Source organism: Durio zibethinus, chromosome 2 (genome assembly GCF_047325235.1).
Source record: "Durio zibethinus cultivar Kanyao isolate XHJ-2024 chromosome 2, ASM4732523v1, whole genome shotgun sequence".
NCBI classification, from domain to species: Eukaryota; Viridiplantae; Streptophyta; class Magnoliopsida; order Malvales; family Malvaceae; genus Durio; species Durio zibethinus.
The window spans coordinates 12,154,151-12,173,120 of record NC_143163.1 but is presented as its reverse complement, the minus strand read 5'-3'; the positions used below and the strand labels follow the sequence as shown (position 1 = coordinate 12,173,120).

At 28.9% G+C, this 18,970-nt stretch overlaps 1 protein-coding gene and 1 pseudogene across 9 annotated transcripts; one reads left to right on the top strand and one right to left on the bottom strand.

Annotated features, from left to right (window-relative positions):
• Positions 1–294: 294 nt before the first annotated feature.
• LOC111309289 (putative ubiquitin-conjugating enzyme E2 38) lies at positions 295–4,665 on the top strand. 8 transcript variants are annotated; one of them, XM_089750350.1, is made up of 8 exons: positions 295–436; positions 1,065–1,175; positions 1,781–1,918; positions 2,018–2,602; positions 2,683–2,746; positions 3,120–3,259; positions 3,370–3,681; positions 4,222–4,665. In XM_089750350.1, the coding sequence occupies exons 2-8, from the start codon at positions 1,098–1,100 to the stop codon at positions 4,267–4,269; spliced, it is 1,365 nt and encodes a 454-aa protein (XP_089606476.1). In that variant the 5' UTR covers positions 295–436; positions 1,065–1,097; the 3' UTR covers positions 4,270–4,665. The 8 variants fall into 8 exon arrangements, with proteins under 8 accessions (XP_089606476.1, XP_089606459.1, XP_089606467.1 ...); XM_089750333.1 differs by having other exon boundaries at positions 4,179–4,665; XM_089750341.1 differs by having other exon boundaries at positions 1,065–1,260; positions 4,179–4,665.
• A 2,409-nt stretch (positions 4,666–7,074) lies between these two features.
• On the bottom strand, positions 7,075–8,256 carry LOC111308451 (MLP-like protein 423; annotated as a pseudogene). The gene is made up of 2 exons (XR_016327115.1): positions 8,044–8,256; positions 7,075–7,478 (listed from the first exon to the last, which is right to left on the bottom strand). The product of XR_016327115.1 is annotated as an MLP-like protein 423 (transcript).
• Between the last annotated feature and the right edge of the window lie 10,714 nt (positions 8,257–18,970).

The following is an 18,970-nucleotide window of genomic DNA, read 5'->3' as shown; positions in this document are numbered from 1 at the left end:
CATATTTTTTTTGTTAGAAATTTTGATTTATATATATCTATATAAAATTACATGCTATATAATAATAATAGGAATTTTCATTAAGTAAGGTTTTAGTTTTGAGTCTTATGAATAAAAAAAAATATGTTTAAGAGAGTTTTTTTTTTATAAAATCTAATCCAATTCAATTCCAAATTAATTAAAATCAAAATGCCTATAAGATCAAATAATAATAATAATAATAATAATAATTATTATTATTATTATTATTATTTAAAAATATATATTATCCTCCGCCTAATCCTATGCAGAATCACGTACAGCATCTGGCTCTAACTTTTTACTAGGATTTTCTCTCTCTAGAAAATTGGTGCCCTCTTTTATGAGTTGGATCTGTCTTTTTATGGATCTTCGTGTAGACAACAATTCGATCCCCAAGCGACTCAAAATAACCCAGGTTTTTCTTTTTCCATTTTTTATTAAACAAAATTATGATTTTTTTTATCGCGCTTGCTTTTATCGATTGATTAAGAGTGCTTCAGTGGATGGAATTTGGTTTAGTTGTCTTTTGCTGGATGATCTTTTGACTGATTTTCGGTTTCGATCGGAATTCTGTTTTTTACTATTATTTTTTTGTTTTCTCTGTCTCTTTTACTAAATTAGCTTCACATGCAATGTCTCTGATTATTATTATATCTTATTTTTTAAAGTCTCTGTTTTGTTGTTTGGAAAATTCCCTCGACGGGAAAAAGTCGAGGTATTAGGCTTTGTTTGGAAGGAAGGAAGGATGGAAAGGGCTAAGAATAAAAAATTCGAAGAAATGTTCTCGGTGCAGAAGGCAAATCAGTTTCACCGTTGAAAAAAAGATTTCTGCTTTTTTTCTTTCGCTTTCCTTTCCAGTTTCTCTATGGGCAAGTAGAAACCTTAGGTTAATTTTGAATTGTCAAGTTGTTTTTAATTTTATATTATTATTTGTTTTGCGCGTTTTCTTTCGTGTAAAGTCTCATTGCATCCATGCATATATTTGACATGCCTGTACTATGTATATGTTTTTAGTGATGGGGGTTTTAATTTTTTGTGAGAAGCGAATAAAAGGAGCGGGGGCTTGGCCAAAATAAATGAAAGGAGGGGAGGGGACCCTTGGTTCGAAGCCAGGGCTTGATGCTGTACTGTGCCGGTTACAACCAGGCTGTGGGGTAGTTGTCGCTGGTTATTTTGGACACAACAGAATCAGTGCTTCCACTTTGAAGAATAAGAAATCAACCCATAATACTTTTAATTGTATTTCTTTGAAGCATAAGCAGTTTAGTGTATCCTAATTTAGTTTCTTTGAGTTCATAGTGTTTTCTTTCCATTTTAGTATTAAAAAAGGACTAAAGTAAGGAGTTTGGTATTTGTGCTATATGTCTAGCATTTTATAAACAGGTTTATAGATCACTTTTCAAATAAGCAGGCTTACTTTGTTTCTGTTTTACCTTTGTCCTCTAGAGCAGTTGAATATTTTGGGTGAATATTTAGTTTCATTTTGCTTTTGAAGGAATATCGTTAATTGAATTTTAATTTTATTCTGAAGTAGTAATCCATTCGGCAGTTAGCCTTAATATTCATTTCACAGCTACATATATGAACAATTAGAGCATCTCCAAAATTTCAATGCATGCATGAACAGCATAATCTCATGTCGCTGTTATGTTTCCCATTTTTATATCATTGTATTTGGAACCTTCTGATATGCAACTCTTAAGCTTTTACTTAAATTTTTGCTTTGACCATATGCTGAGGAAACAATCTTGTTGTTTAGATTTTTCTTTGTGATGCAATGGATATTGAGCAAGTTGAAGATCCAACAACAGTTTTGATTGGTTCTGAGAAAACTGGCATGGACAGCAAGGGAAAGGCTAAAATATGCTATGAAAAGAAGCAGGAACACCATGTGAAGGTATGTGGTTGCAATTTTAACAGGCAATTGCATAGCACAGTTTTTTATTTATCCATCATCAACGGACCTTTAATTGAATTTTCTTCCCCTTTTTTCCAGGATGCTTTAGCCAGTGATCAGGGAAATTCTGTTAGTGTAGCAGGGTCTGAGGATAGTAACAATCCTCTCAAGACTTCTTCCTCAGGATCAATCATTTCAAATAATCTCAATAGTTCTAACTCTGACTTGTCATATCATGATAATGATGAGGATTGTGATAAGGACTGTGATGACTATGCTGATGATGTTTCTGATTATGGTGACAATGATGATTTCTTGTACAAAGATGATTATTCTATTATGCAATCCCATTTTGATAGCGTGGATCTTCCTCCTGGGGTAGAGGCTTCAATTCCTTGGTTGAAAGACCCTTCTCCAATTGGAAATTTGTCTCCGACTCTGAGTGCCTCAACTTCTCCTTGTCTGGCTGAAAGCAAGAAGGCAACAAAATCAAATTCGGCTGATAGCAAAGTGAAGTCAGCTTCTACCAGTAGTTCAATGGTCCCAAGAGAGTCAGGGTCTGATTGGAATGAAGGAAATGAAGAACATGGAGTTATGCAAACATTTTCGAGTTTCAAACATTTTGATGTTGTGGATGATTTTTCAGACCATCATTACAGCAATTTGACCTTATCAGGGGAGAAGGTGAGGATGCATCTTGTTTCTTTATCATGCTAAATTTGTGTGTATTCATATAATATGATTTTTGCACTTTCTATTGATAGCAACCGAAGGAGTGGGTGAAGCGAATTCAAGATGAGTGGAAAATTCTGGAGAATGACTTACCAGGTTAGTTCTGATTTATGAATATGTTTTCTGAGATAAGGTGCCATTGGGATACTAACTGATGAGGAATTAAGTATGTTAGGGTCTTTTTATTTGGGTCATGAAATTACCTTTATCAAGTTTTAACTCCTGTCATGACTGAAACTATGTTCACACTGCACATTGCTCAGCTGAATAACATTTTTAACATTATGCATATCAAACTGTGTATGACAGGAGCTATGGTTTCCAACTTTGTACCTCCTTACTTTTCCCTTCCCTTCTAGAAAAGCATTCTACAATTGCAAAAAATATGAAAATTACCACTTTTTGCTTCTTATCTCCTGGCATTATTTTGTTTAAATGACTCATGTTCCCCCTCTCTGTTCCTCCACAGAAACAATATACGTGAGGGTTTATGAAGCAAGGATGGATCTTTTAAGGGCTGTCATTATAGGCCCTTCTGGTACTCCATATCATGATGGCCTTTTTGTCTTTGATTGTTTCTTCCCTCCGAAATATCCCAACGAGCCACCGGTATGTTCAGTGTGCGTGTGTCTGTGTGTTTCCCAGAAATGCCCATATTAGAGTATTATAAAGTATAAACTTATTACCGTGTTTAATGGATATTTGGAATTTCGTATCAGATGGTTTATTATTATTCTGGTGGCCTCCGGTTAAATCCAAACTTGTACAACTGTGGTAAGGTATGCCTAAGCCTTTTGGGCACCTGGTATGGTCAACAGACTGAGATGTGGGTTCCAGGGCAATCAACCATGCTACAAGTTTTGGTTTCCATACAAGCTCTGATTCTGAATGCTAGACCCTTCTTTAATGAGCCTGGGTATGAAACTTCGTATGTTGGGGCTAACGGCGACAGGAGGTCCAGGAAGTACAATGAGGAAGTATTTGTTCTATCCTTAAAGACAATGATTTACACACTAAGAAGACCGCCCAAGGTATTTTTGGTTATTTAGTTTATTAATTATTCACTTTTGTCTTTTTTTCATGAAGTTTTTTTTTTTCTTTTTCTAGGTAAGCTGCCCAAAAAATATGATTGCCACAAGAATATATTATTGTGTTTGTCTGGGATTCTCCTTTTATTTCTTTTCATGGAGTTTGTATACTGATGATTGACCTCTTTGTTTTGTACTTGCATTGACACAATTTGACTACCCCCGCGTTTTCTTCTATCTGTATTGCCATTTGCCAATGAGCACAAGTGACAAAAAATAATTGGCTTGTTGTCTATGGTCTCAGCATTCTGTCAGGCATGTTTGTCAAATATGATAGCTTTCCTATTCTTTTTGTGCTCATTGCACTTCAAGATTTTCTTTCTAACAGTTATAATAACAGATTCACATATCTATGTAGATGTGGGAATTGATAGGGGCACAATGTTATGTAAATTTTACATTTTTACATCCTGATTTAATCAGCCATGTTTTCTCTACAGCATTTTGAGGACTTTGTTGCTGGTCATTTTCGCAACCGTGCAGGTGACATTGTCGTGGCATGCCAAGCATATAAAGAGGGTGCTACAGTAGGGTCTGTTGTGTTTAAAGACGGTGTTCTGGATGCTAATAAAATTGAAAAGGGTAGCTCTGAGGAATTTAAAGGAGAAATGCCAAAGATGATTAATGCAGTGGTTAAAGAGTTTGTAAAGAATGGGTCAACAGACTGTGAGCAGTTTCAGACTAGTAGAAGCTGATACCATTTTGGAATTGGTTAGATGTAAAACATAGGACGGGGTTGTTGAGCCATTGTGGAAGCTAATGTAGAGCGGTTTAGTTTAGTTTAGTTTGTCTTCCAAATGCTTTGGTGAACACAATTCTGATGAACTTGATTACATTATTACAGTATATAATTCTGGGATTCTATTTAGATATAACTATATTTACGTAATGGAATGGCTCGGAATGATTAAAAGAGTTTATACATCACATGCTTCTTTTTTGGTCTTACCGTAGCGATTTTGCCTTTGCAGTACCAACCGAATGCTATCTTTGAATGCTATTTTTATTATTATTTTTTGTTTAAAGAACAAGAGCAATCCAACTTCACTTTGGTCTATCATCTATGTATACGATGGAAACAAAATTGTCTGTGTCAATACGATGAATGATAGTATCTGTATCCTCGTTATCCCTTTTCCGGACTGTATAGAGTTTGAAGTTACGTTGAAAATTGGAATCCCAACCAGGGAACTAAATCGTTATCGTTATGCACTTTTTATAGCGGACTGTTTAATTTTTTATTCATTTTATTTTTTTGTTTTTGGTTTGGACGTTTTTCACCTACATTTTATTTAAAGATAAAAACTCTATTTACTCTTCTTGTGATTTGAACGTTTCTCACGGATTTTTTATTTTCTTTTTCATACTCCCATATAATGAAGTTTGGTGTCCGCAGCCGTTAATTTTATCTGATAAAATTATTAAAATATCCTCAATTCAATAAATAAATAAATAAAAAGCAAAGGTGCCTTGTGGAAAGCTCCAAACCTTTTAATCTACGTACTCCTTGCATTTTTTTTTTCTCCCTTCCTTCGATCCTGTTCTTGGCCGTGGCTGTTGGATGGTAGGGTGTGAAGTTCAGGTTCAATAAATTATGCAATCCATTCATTAGGATATATACCTATACATACATACATATATACATATATATATAGTCACAAAGACTAAAAGTCAGCATTAACAGAAAGTGTAGGTCTAATTTGAAGGTTGTTAAACTTTGGGTTTTGGTTGGTAGAAATGATGAGAATTTTTTAATTCAAGGATTAAATACAAAGTTAAAAAAGTGATTATGAAATTTAATTATATTAGATTAAATGTTTTTTTTTCTACCATATATTAAGGCCTCGTTTGAATTTAAAAACACCTGCATTGAAACGTGTTTTGAGGATTTAATTGCATCGTTAAGATGTTTGGATAACAAATTTGCATCAAAGTGAGATATTTTTATCGCCCTTCATCTTCGGTCTGGGACTGGACCCTCATGGGTTCAGTGAACAATTGCAAATTTGCAACGTATTTTTTTTCTGTGTTTTATTTTTTTCAACACTTATCAGTTTTTTTTTTTTTATTCTTGTTTTACTTTTACATTTTTTTACTTGAAAATTTTCAAATGACATATTTTTTTACAAGATCAAATTATTAATTTTTAATTATTTATAAACAAAATTATTATTTGATATAAAAATAATTTAACAATTTATTAATTATTTATTAATTTCATAAATATTAAATAATTTAATTTTTTTATTATATATGATTTTTAATCTATTATTCTTAATAGTAATTTTTTTCTTATTATAATTTATTTGGCTGTCACCTTTATATTTATATTCAAAAATATATTTTATTATTTATTTTAATTTTATTATTACAACAATTAATCTTACAATCATCGTTATTTTCAATCTTATACTTCCCCAAATGAACTCTCAGCAAAATCTAAAACTTGGCTTTACAAGATAATAAAGATTCGTTCATTCCGTGAAGACGAAGCTTTAATAGGGTTCCTTTTCTTTTTCCCTATTTCTTTACTTTAAAGGAGGTAGGAGGAATATTATTAAGCACAAACCCTGATAAAAGAGGCACTCACAGTCACTCATCAAAATACCTTTTTAATATATATATAGTTATATTTAGTTAATCAAAACAAGATGCAAAAGTATAAGTAGTATGTTGGTTTTCATGATTGATTCAGTCTCCTCCGTCCATTTATTCCTCAAGTGTTTGTATAAGCGCTCGTTAAACCCCGTCAGGCATTCATCATCTACGTGATGTGTAAAAGAAAATTAAAATAAAATGGAATAAAGAGAGAGAATTAAACGCACAGATTAGGTTGTATATGACAAGTAACTGGAATAATAAAGAGAACCTATCAAAAGAGAATAATAATTATGAAAAAAAAAAGGAATTTATAAGAGATTCTTTAAGAAATAATGACTTGGAGTCAAGAGTCAAGAGATTTATAATCATAGAATATATATCGAAATGATTATATGTTAGAACATGCAGAGGTAAAAGGAAAACTGAAGATTTAAATTGTTCAACCTTTAATTATTATTTACATATGTTTCAATCTCGATTTTTTCTATTAGTACTAGCCTAATTAAAGGTAATTAAAATTAATTCGAAGTTTAATTTATTTGATTCATATAATCAATATGATAATTAATAAATCTGAGTTCAAATTTCAATATTTATAATCTATTCTTTTAACTTGAAGTTACAATCTCTATAAAACAAATAACTGAAACAACTATAAATTATTAACACTATAATTATACAATTTCAATAATAGACAACAATTAATAGATACTAATCACACATGATTATCCCATATATAATTATAATAGTACGAATTCATGTCCAATGATAGGTATCAAAACTTAAGTGATAATATTAATTTCACACACACGTATAGCTAGGATGACACTAAAATTAACAAGTACAGTGATAGAGCTAGTATCTCAGCTGAAAGTTGTCAAAGGACTTGAGAAATCCAAGGGCAGCATCGCTAGCCCTTTCAGGTGGAGGGGTTGCGGGTGCCAGTGGCTCAAACTCTGCCTTCCATGCAGCTATGCACTTATCGTTTTCTTCTCCTTCCATAGGAATGAATGAGAAAGTAACCCTGTAAGGATCATACATCTCCTTCAAATCCCCTCAAATCACCTGATAACTCACCGACCGTCCCATTTCCACCTTTTCTATCTTCTCCATTGATTCTTTCACATAATTGCATACAGCTGCATATATAATTAGAATTAGATGCAATTAGTAATAATTTGGCTATCATTTTCCAGGCTATGATTGTTCAAGTTTGCAAAAACAAAATTGTGAAAATCTTACCTTCAGTGAGATAAAATTGTGGAAAGGGTAACCTGACAAATATATTTGTTTGATCATTTTTATGAGAATCACTGTTTTCTTTCAACTATATATCTACAAAAACTTGTTATTTCGAAGATCAGTTTTGAACTTTTGATCCTTCTGACCATTACATGTGCTATATATATTTGTGCCAGCCTTAGCCAGGATGTTTCATTGCTTGATTTAAGTTAGAAAGAATTGTATGCATTTTCGGTACTACGAGCCCACTTTATTCTATATGTCATGACTAAAATATGAAAAGATGATGTGTTTTCGTAAGCTATAAAACTTTCCCAAGCTAACAATACGAGTTAATATCATAAACTACAGTTTTAATGAAACTTCATAGAAAAGAGAGATTCAATATCAATCCAACAGATTCACCGGAGGTGAAGGTGGGGGGGGGGGGGGATTGAGACATGTACGTGTGTGTATACGTACCAGGACCAAGTTTGAAAAGCCTCAAGCTGCCAGGGCCACCATCTCCTTGTATGTACTCAGCCCCAGACAGCATTTCAGGGTTGATTTTGCTAATGATATCGTTGTTTCTGTACATTTCCCATGCTTTCTTGGCTGTGATGTTAAGCACCACTTCTCCTTTCATGATCTTCATCTTCCCCTCTCTCTCTCTCTCTCTCTCTCTCTCTCTCTCTCTCTCTCTCTCTCTGGTTTGTTTTGTTAGTATGGGTGAATTAAAAAAAGGACAAACACTTTTATAGACATTCTATCCAGGTGGAGATTGGTTTAATGATAGGACAATGCAATAAAGCCCACGTAATGCTCTCTTTCTCTCTTTGCAAGTAGTATTATTTTACAGGGGAAAGATGAGAATGTGCCTTGCCTCCGTAGCAAATTATCTCCTACACTAGATATGTAATGCCCATGAATTCTTTTTTATTGTCCTTTACTTATAAAATAATAATAATAAAATGAAAATCATTAAAAAAAACCCCCAAAGGAAGAATTCAACTGAGTTAATCAGCATCCATATACCATGTATACATTTAATATTTCTTCAAAAAGATAGATGCAACATCTCTTTATAGCTGCCCATGTTTGAGATAGAATGACCATTGACGTTGCAAGTCTTGTGATACACCAGTAGTAACAAGAGATAGGAATTCATGTTCATCAACCAGAATTAGTAATGAATAAATTTTAAAAAAGAATAGTTTTTTTTTTAAATCCAAGAATGTAATAAAATTAATTACTATAGTAGCGAAAGTAAATATTATAATGATAATATTAAAACCAATAAAAGAATATGCAATTGTAACAATATAATGATAAAATCGAATACTATAATGATGAGATTAAAATCAATAAAAAAAGTAATATGTGTTTAGATATAATGAGGTAATCTAGTGAGAAGAAATAATAATCATTAAAGATATTATATTAAAATTTGTATATAATAAAATTTACAATACATATTTAAAAAATATTTAATAAATAATTAAAAATTACCAAAATTATTTTTATATGTTAAATAATATTTTTGTAAATAAATATTTAAAAAATATTTGTATATATATATATATATATTTAACATTTAAAATCTTAAACATTTTACTCAATAAATATTAGCATATTATTTTATATTAAAATAACATATTTTTTACTTCTAAATGAAGACAATTGAATGCCATGATTGGATAATAAATTTTCTACCAAATTCAAACTTTTTGGACCATTAAAAAAAAAAAAACAATCGGATGCATGATAGAAAATATTTATGCCTTAAGACTTATTTAAACTTTTCACGCTACTTTTAAAAAAAGAGTTAAATATAAAAATGGCTCATGAATTTTATACTTTTTTTTACATTGGTACCTAAATAATTAAAACTATCACATTGGTACTTGAACTTTAATTCAAAAACTCACTTTATCCCAAAGTTTAACTTTGTTAAAAAAAAAATTGATGTGGCTTAAATGACTAGTTAAAAAACACAGGCTGTCATTAAAATTTCATGTCATGTAATTGAATTTTCACATAAGATATTAATTTCAAACAAAAAAATAATTTTTTATTTGTTTTACCTAACATAAAACATCACTTTCGACAAGAATGATACATCAAAAAAGAAAAAAAATGTTGTTTTAAGAACAAAAAAATTACTCAAAAGATATAAAGAGGGATTAGGTTTTGGAATTAAGTCTTTGTAATCGTTTCAAACTGTAGGATTAGAGTGTGATATTTTGGGTTTGAAATTGGAGGTTTAGGGAAATCGATTTAGAGAGTATGACTAGAATCAGTGTGGGTTTAAGGTTTTAAAGTGAGACATTAGAATTGATTTATAAAATGAGATATTGATGCAGAAAGTGAGACATTTGGCTTTAGATTTCATATAAGGTAGATTTTAGGTTTGTTTATATAACGTAAAATGTATTTGACTTTGGTTTGATTAGATTTTTTCTTATGCTTTTTTGATCAATTGAATGTTGTATTTTAATACTATTTGTATTGTGTTGGGTTTTGTGATATTGTCTTATAGATTAAAAAATAAATGTTCAATGTTTAAAGTTTTTTTTTTGTTGTATTATGAAATTATGACATAGGCATTATCTTACTTTTGTTTTATCTATTTGGGTTTAGTGTTGCTTTTATTCTTATTTGTTTTGGGATCCCATTTATAGTATATTTGTATGCTCTAATGCAACAATAATATTAATGAAGATAATAAAATATGCTCATTTTTTAATTTCTTGTTTGAATAAAATAATTAATGGTTTAGTTACAGTATGCATTATTTATACATTTGGGTTGAAATTTTGTAAGAAATCTTAATTTAGCCTATGTGGGTAAGGATGTACTTAAATGGTCTATTGATCCTGATTATTTATTTTATAGAATTTTGGCCGACATAGTTGAAAAAGTTGGGTATTCTATTGGGAAATATTTTTTTTTTAGCCTAGACATGAGTTAGAAGCTGATCTTAGGGTAGTTTGTGATAGTACATCATTTATCACTATATGATAAACCATATCACCAATATAAGACAATTATACACTTATGTGGAGTATGAGATTTTTATATCTAAAATTAAAGAATGAGGTTTTTATACCTAAAATTAAAGAATTTCTTTTTAATGTACCAAATGTGTCAGATTTCCCAAATGTGGCAAATAAGATAGGTGGTAATAGTAACTTTGAAATGAGTGAGAAATATGGTATATCAAATATAAATGGGCCACCCAATAATGTTGTAAATGATGCACCAATAGGTTATAGTCTAATAACTAGTGCTAGAAATGACAACAATGTGCTTGGGAGGATAAATTAGAAAATGATAGGGTTAAGAAAGGTGATAAAAAAAATGATAAGGCCAGAGACTGTGTGTCTTAAAAAATGATACGTTCAGTAGAGATAAGTTAGATAATGATGATGTTGAAGAGCTTGTGGAGGATAAATAGGTGTTTGGTAATGATGATGATGAAATAAGGGAAATAAGACAAAAATGTAATGAGTTTAGGCGAAAAAAAAGAAGAAAAAAAGTTTTAGGCTAATGATGTCCCAGTTGAGATCATTTTTGGAGATACATTGAATGAAGTTGAGAAAAAGAAAAGGGTTGTAAAAGAAAAAAAACTAGAGCTACAGAAAAGAATAGAGCAAGTGACTATAGTAGAAATGAGATTTGATTATTTGGAATCATCCGAAATTGGTAGTTATAACAATGATGAGGTAGACAATGTAGTATGCAACAAAAGTAAGAATGTTTTCTTTAATCTTTCATATCCAGTGCCTAGATTTGAACTTGGTATGATATTTAGTGGTAGTAAGTAGTTTAAAAAAGTTTTGGACAAGTATGCAGTAGTAAAAAGATTTAATTTTAAGTTGTTTAAAAATGAGAAAGGTAGGATCAAAGTTATGTGTAAGGTAGAGGGTTATCCATTTATGATTTATGTTATAAGGGATAATAGTGATGGTCTATTCAAGGTTAAAACATTGGTAAATGACCACAGATGTTCCATTACTTTTTCAAACTTAAGAATTAAATATAAGTTTGTAGGGTAGCATTTTCTTAATAAGTTGAGAATCATTTTAAAGTTAAAGTTACTTGAGATGTAAAAACTCTGCTAAAGGGGAGTTGAAAGTTGATATCAATATAATTGTTTATAGTAGAGCTAGAATTTAGGTTTTAGAAAAGATTAATGGTAGAGTAAAATACAAGTTCAATAGATTGAATAATTATGCACATACTTTGAGGATGACAGATTGTAGAAGTTCATGAACTGGAACTAGTAATAAATAACTTTTCAAGATAAAGTATATTTTTTAAGATCCAATAGGAATTCATGTTCATCAATTGGAATTAGTAATAAATAAATTTCCAAAATCAATAGTATTTTTATAAGATCCAAGAATGTGATTAATTTTGATAAAATTAGTTACTATAGCGGTAAAATTAGATATTATAACAATAATATTAAAATCAATAAAAGAATATGTAAATATAATGATGTAATGGTAAAATTAAGAATTGTAATAATGAAATTGGAATTAATGAAAAATATATGCTTGAATGAAAGTGCAATGATGAAAATAAAGTAATATAATAAAAAAATTAATTATTAAAAACATTAGATTAAAATTTGTATAAAATAAAATTTATAATATATTTTAAAAGTTAATAATAATTAAAAATTACTAAAATTATTTTTATATATAAAATAATATTTTGTAAATAAATATTTAAAAAATATTTATATATATATATTTTAATCTTATTTAATGTTTAAAATCTTAAAAATTTTATTCAATAGATATTAACATATTATTTTATATTAAAAATAACATATTTTTTACTTTTAGGTGAAGATAGTTGAATGCCATGATTGGATAATACAATTTTTTACCAAATTTGAACTTTGTGCATCATTTTTCAAAAAAACAATCGGATTCATTATAGAAATATTTAAATGCTTAAGACTTATTCAAACTTTTCATGTTACTTTTTTAAAAAATGATTAAATATAAAAATGATCCTTGAACTTTATACTTTTTGTCAAATTGGTACCAAAAAAATTAAAGCTATCACATTGGTATCTAAAATTTAATTCTATAATTCACTTCATCCTAAAGCTTAACTCTGTTAGAAAAAAAGTTGATGTATCTTAAATGACTAATTAAAGAACACCGACTATCATTAAAATTTCATGTCTTGTAAATGAATTTTCACATCAGATATTAATTTTAAACCAAAAAAAGTTTTTTTCATTTTATTTGTTTACCCGACATAAAGTAATAATTTTGAGAAGCATGATATGTCGAAAAAGGAAAAAAAATGATTGGTTTAAGAACAAAAAAATTACTCAAGAGAAACAAAGAGGGATTAGGTTTTAAAATTAAGTATTTATAATCATTCCGAGCAATGAGATTAGAGTGTGGTATTTAGGGTTTGAAATTAGGAGTTTAAGGCAATCAATTTAGAAAGTGTGATTACATTGTGGTTTTTTTGTTTGAAAATTGGGATTAGGGATCAATTCAAAAAGTGTGATTAGAGTCAATATGGGTTTAAGGTTTGAAAGTGAGACATTAGAATCGGTTCATAAAATGAGATATTGATTTAGAAATTGGTATATTTGGCTTCAAATTTCAAACGAGGTAAATTTCATGTTTGTCCATATAACCCAAAATGTATTTGGGTTTGGTTTGATATTGGTTTTTATGGTTTTAGTCGGTTGAATGTTTTATTTTAATACTGTTTGTATTTGTGTTGATTTTGTGATGCTGTACTATGGATTAAAAAATAGATGTTCAATGCTTAGTTTTTTTTTTTTTTTTTGTATTATGAAATTGTAACAGAGGCATTATCTTACTTTTTTTTTGTCTTTTTACGTTTAGTGTTACTTTTATTGTTGTTTGCTTTTGAGAGCCATTTGCAATATCCTTGCTTGCACTAATATAATAATAATATCAATGAAGATAATAAAATTACTCATTTTATTAATTTTTTGTTCGAATAGGACAATAGCTTGGATACAATACGCATTATTTATACATTTAGGTGAGAATTTTGTAAGAAACCCTAATTTAGCCTATATGGGTGGGGAAGTGCTTGAATGGTTTGTTGATCTTAATTATTTATCTTATGAATTATTGATTGACATGGTTAAAGAAGCTGGGTATGCTACTGTGAAATGATTTTCTTTTTTTGAACCTAAACATGAGTTAAAGATTGGTTTTAGGGTATTTTGTGATAATATATCATTTATCATTGTGATAAATGATATTATTAGTGTAAGGCAATTACTCATTTATATGGAGTGTGAGGTTTCTATATAGGAATTAAAGAATTTCTCCCTAATGTGGCGAATAGGATGGGTGGGAAAGGTTGTAACAGTAATGTTAAAATGAATGACAAAGTTGGTGTATTAAATGTAGGTAAACTATTTAGTAGTGTTGTAAATGATGCACCAATAGGTTGTGGTCTAACAACTAGTGCTAGAAATGATGACAATGTTCTTAAAGAGGATGAGTTAGAAAATAATAAGGCTAGAGAAAGTGACGTAAAAAATGATGGAGTTAAGAAGAGTATCATATAAAGTGATATGTCTAGAGAGGATGAGCAGATGATGATGATGATGAGCTTGTGAGGATAAATGGGTGTCTGGAAATGATGATGATGAGATAAGGGAAATAAGGAAAAATATAATGATTTTAGGTAGAAAAAAAAAGAAAAGTTTTAGAACTGATGATCTGTTAGTTAAAATAGATTTTAAAGGTCTATTAAATGAAGTTAAGAAAAAAAAAGTTGTAAGAAAAAAAGCTAGAGCGGCAAAAAAGAACAGAGGCGGTGATTGTGGTGGAAATGAGATTGATTATTTAGAATTGTCCAACATTGTTAGTTATAACAATGATAAGGAAAGCAATGTAGTATATAACAAAAGCAAAAATATTTTCCTTAATCCTTAAGATCTAGTGCCTAGATTGAAACTTGATATCATATTTAGTGGTAGTAAGTAGTTTAAAGAAGTTTTGAAAAAATATACAGTAATAAAAACATTTGATTTTAAATTGCTTACAAATGAGTAATATAGGGTCAGAGCTACACATAAAGCACATGATTATCCATTTGTGATATAAGTTGTAAAAGATAATAGTTATTGCCTGTTAAGGTTAGAATATTGGTAAGTGACCATGAATGTTTAATTTTTTTTTTAAACTCAAGAGCTAATTATAAGTTTATAGAGCAATATTTTCTTTGTAAGTTGAGAATTATTCCAAAATTAAAGTTGCTTGAGGTGTAAAAGCTTGCTAAAAAGAAGCTATAAATTGAGCTTTCAAAAATATCAATGGCAAAGAAAGTATATGTTCAATAGGTTAAATGATTGTGCACATGCTTTAAGAGTGACAAATTGTAGAACTCATGTGGATCTTATAAGGGAAAGGCCTATTCCAACTGAAATCCTAAAATTTAAAAATTTTTATGTCTGTTTTAGTGCCATTAATTATGGGTTTGAAAAGTTTTGTAGATCTATTGTCCATTTGAATGGTTGTTTTTTGAAAATATCTTTCAATTGTGAGTTTTTAATAACAATTAGTTGATATGCAAATGATTAAATATATCTCACTGCATGACTGTGGTTAAAGTGGAGAACAAGTACACATAAAGATGGTTTCTTGAAAAGCTTTAAGTTGATTTTGAGTTTCTAGATGTAGATGGATTCATTATCATGAATGACATGCAAAAGATATATAAACTAAACTTACTGAGTTTTGTTAAGTCAACTTCCATAATTTTGAATTTTTATTTTTATTTTTTATTTTATGTTTCTTTTCATGTAGGTTTGAAGGATATGATAAGTGTGTTGTTGTCAAAGATTGAGCACAAGTTTTCTGCCAAACATTACTTTGTAAATTGGAAGAAAGAAAATTGAGGCAATGACTTTCATTTGTTATTTTGAGCATGTTGTAAGTTAATAATTAAGGTAGATTTCAAGAACAATGCAACAGAATTTGGTGCTTTGAAAAGATCAATTCTAGTAAACATGATGAACAAAAATCCTAAACACTAGTTTGAGGTTTTTTTTTTCCTACTAGATGTTATTTTGATATGGTAGGTAATAATTTTGCTAAGACCTTTAATACTCTTATTATAAGGGCTAAGCATATATCCATCATTTTCATGTTTGAGGAAATTAGGTATTATATTATGAATAGATTAGTCAATAACGAAAAATATATATGTTTCATGAAATACTTTGTTTAATCCAAAGATTTATATAAAGATTCAAGAAAATAAAGAATTGAATGCCTACTACCATGTTAGATGGAATAGTGAAGAAAAATATGAGGTTTTATGTAATGGGGATATATTTGTTATTGATATCAATGGATGGAAATGAACATGTAGGTCTTGCGATCTTATGGGTATTCCATCCTACATACAATATGTGTGATATTGTTTAGAAGGCGAAGATTAAGGACTATATCACAGATGCTTAAAAGAAAAAAAGCATGAAAAATTATATAATTGTGTATTGTCACTAGTACCAGGTGATAAATTTTGGGTTGAAATAAAAATGGATACTATATAACTTTCACTTTCTAGAAAAATGCCTGGTAAACCTAAAAAAATATAGTTAGGGATAAGAGTAAGACTAGTGGATACAAGCTATTAAGAAAAGAGAGAAAGATTAAGTGTCAAAAATATTTTCATCTGGGACACAAATCCAAAAAAAGTCTAAACAAAAACAACTAAATTGCACGTAACATACAATGCATTAATTGTTTTTTTTTCTTAACTTGATATTGATGAAGATACATCATCACTTTTTTTTTTTAGATGAATTCTAATCAAGTTTCTCATTTTCGCGGATCTATTCAACAACCACCTCCTAAAGCTTCATCCCCTATAAATATTGGATCTGCACAAGGTTTTCAAGAAAAAGTTGCTGCTGATTTTGAATTTAGATTTCAGGTAAAAAGTGTATCTAACTTATATTTCTAAATTAAACAAGTATTTTTTTACCTTGATATTGAGGAAGATAACATTATTATCTTTTTTTTTTCATATGAGTTCTAACCAAGATTGTACAAGTACATCAAAAGGATTAACGGGTAGAGGTTTAAAGAATTCAAATGGTAGAAAACTACCAATATCAATATCTTAAACCCTAACCCCTATGTAAACCCCAATTGAAACAACTCCTGTAAAAGCCGCAGCTCTTGTACAAGCACTAGCACCTATAGAAATAATAGCTACTATAGACTCTACAACTTCATCAAGAAGATCTAGAAATAGAGATTTAAAGGATTTAAAAGGTAGAAAACTAACACTTATAGAAATAATAGTCTATGTAAAAGCACCAGCAATTGTAAAAACACCAACCCTTATAAAATAGCATTCTCTAAAGAAGCACAACGTTCTAAACAACCAACAACAACAATAAAACAAAAAGCACAAGATCTTAAAGAAAATTTATTGCTAATGTTGGTACATTGGAACAATGGGGAAGACAAAAATATATGGATTGAAAATTTATACTAATGAGAAGTTCGATTGCAAATATTAAATGTAAGTGATTTACATGTTATCAATTTATTTTTAATTTTATCAATATTTATAAAATCTTGAATTGATTACATAATGAATTTACAACCTAGTTTAAGGTCAAATGTTGATTAGCATTACTAAGATTGACTATAAACCAATAAAGCAATCAGCCTCGTCACTATTAGTCATGAACAAAAGATTGCAAACTTAATCATGAAAAAAGATGACTATGAACGTATTAGGTTTTATAAGGTATGTAATTGTTTGTGGACATCATACTATTTTACTTACCTTAAATCTACTATATAAACATTTAAATGTATAATAAACTTTGCATTAATAGAATCTGAAAGTTGATTTATTGGGAAGAAAAATGAAAAGATTGGATATTGATGCATATTGGTCACTCAAGAAAGTAGTTGTAGAAGCAAAAAATAATCTAAAACTAACATAAAGAACAAGTCAAATAACCTAAGATTTTGAGGCCTCGAATCCCTAACACAATGCAGTTGGAAAATTGATAACTTTTTGTCATAACTAAATTCATTTTATTGTTATAATGTGACTGTGATCAACTTTATGATTGTTACATTTTGATACATAATCTAATTAACTTTTGTTTCTTTTTAACATTGGATATAATCAAGATGATGATAGCTTTTCATTGACATTTTGGATATAATCAAGAATATGATAGTTTTTCTAGCCATTTTTGATGTAATCAACAATTAAATAGTATATATGCCTTTTATTAATATGATAACTTTTGTTGTTACCATTTTGACATTATATATGGATTTATCAATATGATAACTCATGTTCAATGCTTACAATATATATATATATATATTTAGTACTTTTTAATTCATCATCTATCCAATCATTACAATATATATATATATATACCTTTTATCAATAAGCCTAGTTAGGTATAAAAGATTAATTTTTATCAATAAGCCTTTTATCAATTCATTGCAGGCACTCTTCATCTAAACTAAGATAAACATAAGTTTTTCTTTGCAAAATTAATTAAGAGATTCCATAACTATTTAACAAATTTTTATATCTTAATAAGCATATATACCTTCAATAAGAGCTTGTATAAGTTTTCATATCCTATAATTTAACAAAGAATTTTTATGCTTATTTCAAATTGCTTTAACATACAATTTAACATTACATAAGCAACCATTTAAGTAATTGATCTAAAATCAATATGTAATACAAAGGCATTATATTACTTCTTTGCTTAGAAATTAACATTGTTTTAATTAAGCTTAAAAATAACTTAACCTACATAATAATATCTTTAAATCAATGTTGTCAAATAATCAAATAATACATAAACATCTACTTATTGCCTAAAATATATACTAAAAACATGATTCATGAAACCAACATGACTATCTTGTATAAACATGCATCATTTTTATTATTTACCAACATTCCTTTGCATGTTTTCATCTTTTTTTTTATTATTATTTTTAACTTTATTTAATATGCTATTCAATTCATCAATGTTAAAGGATTTCTTTAATTGTATATACTCAATTTTAACTTTCTATTTTTTGTCAATAAAAGATTATGTTAATTAATTAATTCTTCATTCACATTTCTCAAGTGAACCTCAAGAAGATGCTCATCATTATTCTTTTCAATCTAATGAAAAAATCCACATCCATCGATTTACATTAGAGAGATAAGTATGAAAAAACAATAGCCAAAATTAAGTCCCTAATTATGGTCAAGCATAAAACAAAAAATTACTTAGCATAATTCAATATAACCCTATATTATTAACGAAATCAATACCTATTGTTTCAACAAATGCAATATTATAGCTCATGGATTAATAACTAACATTAAT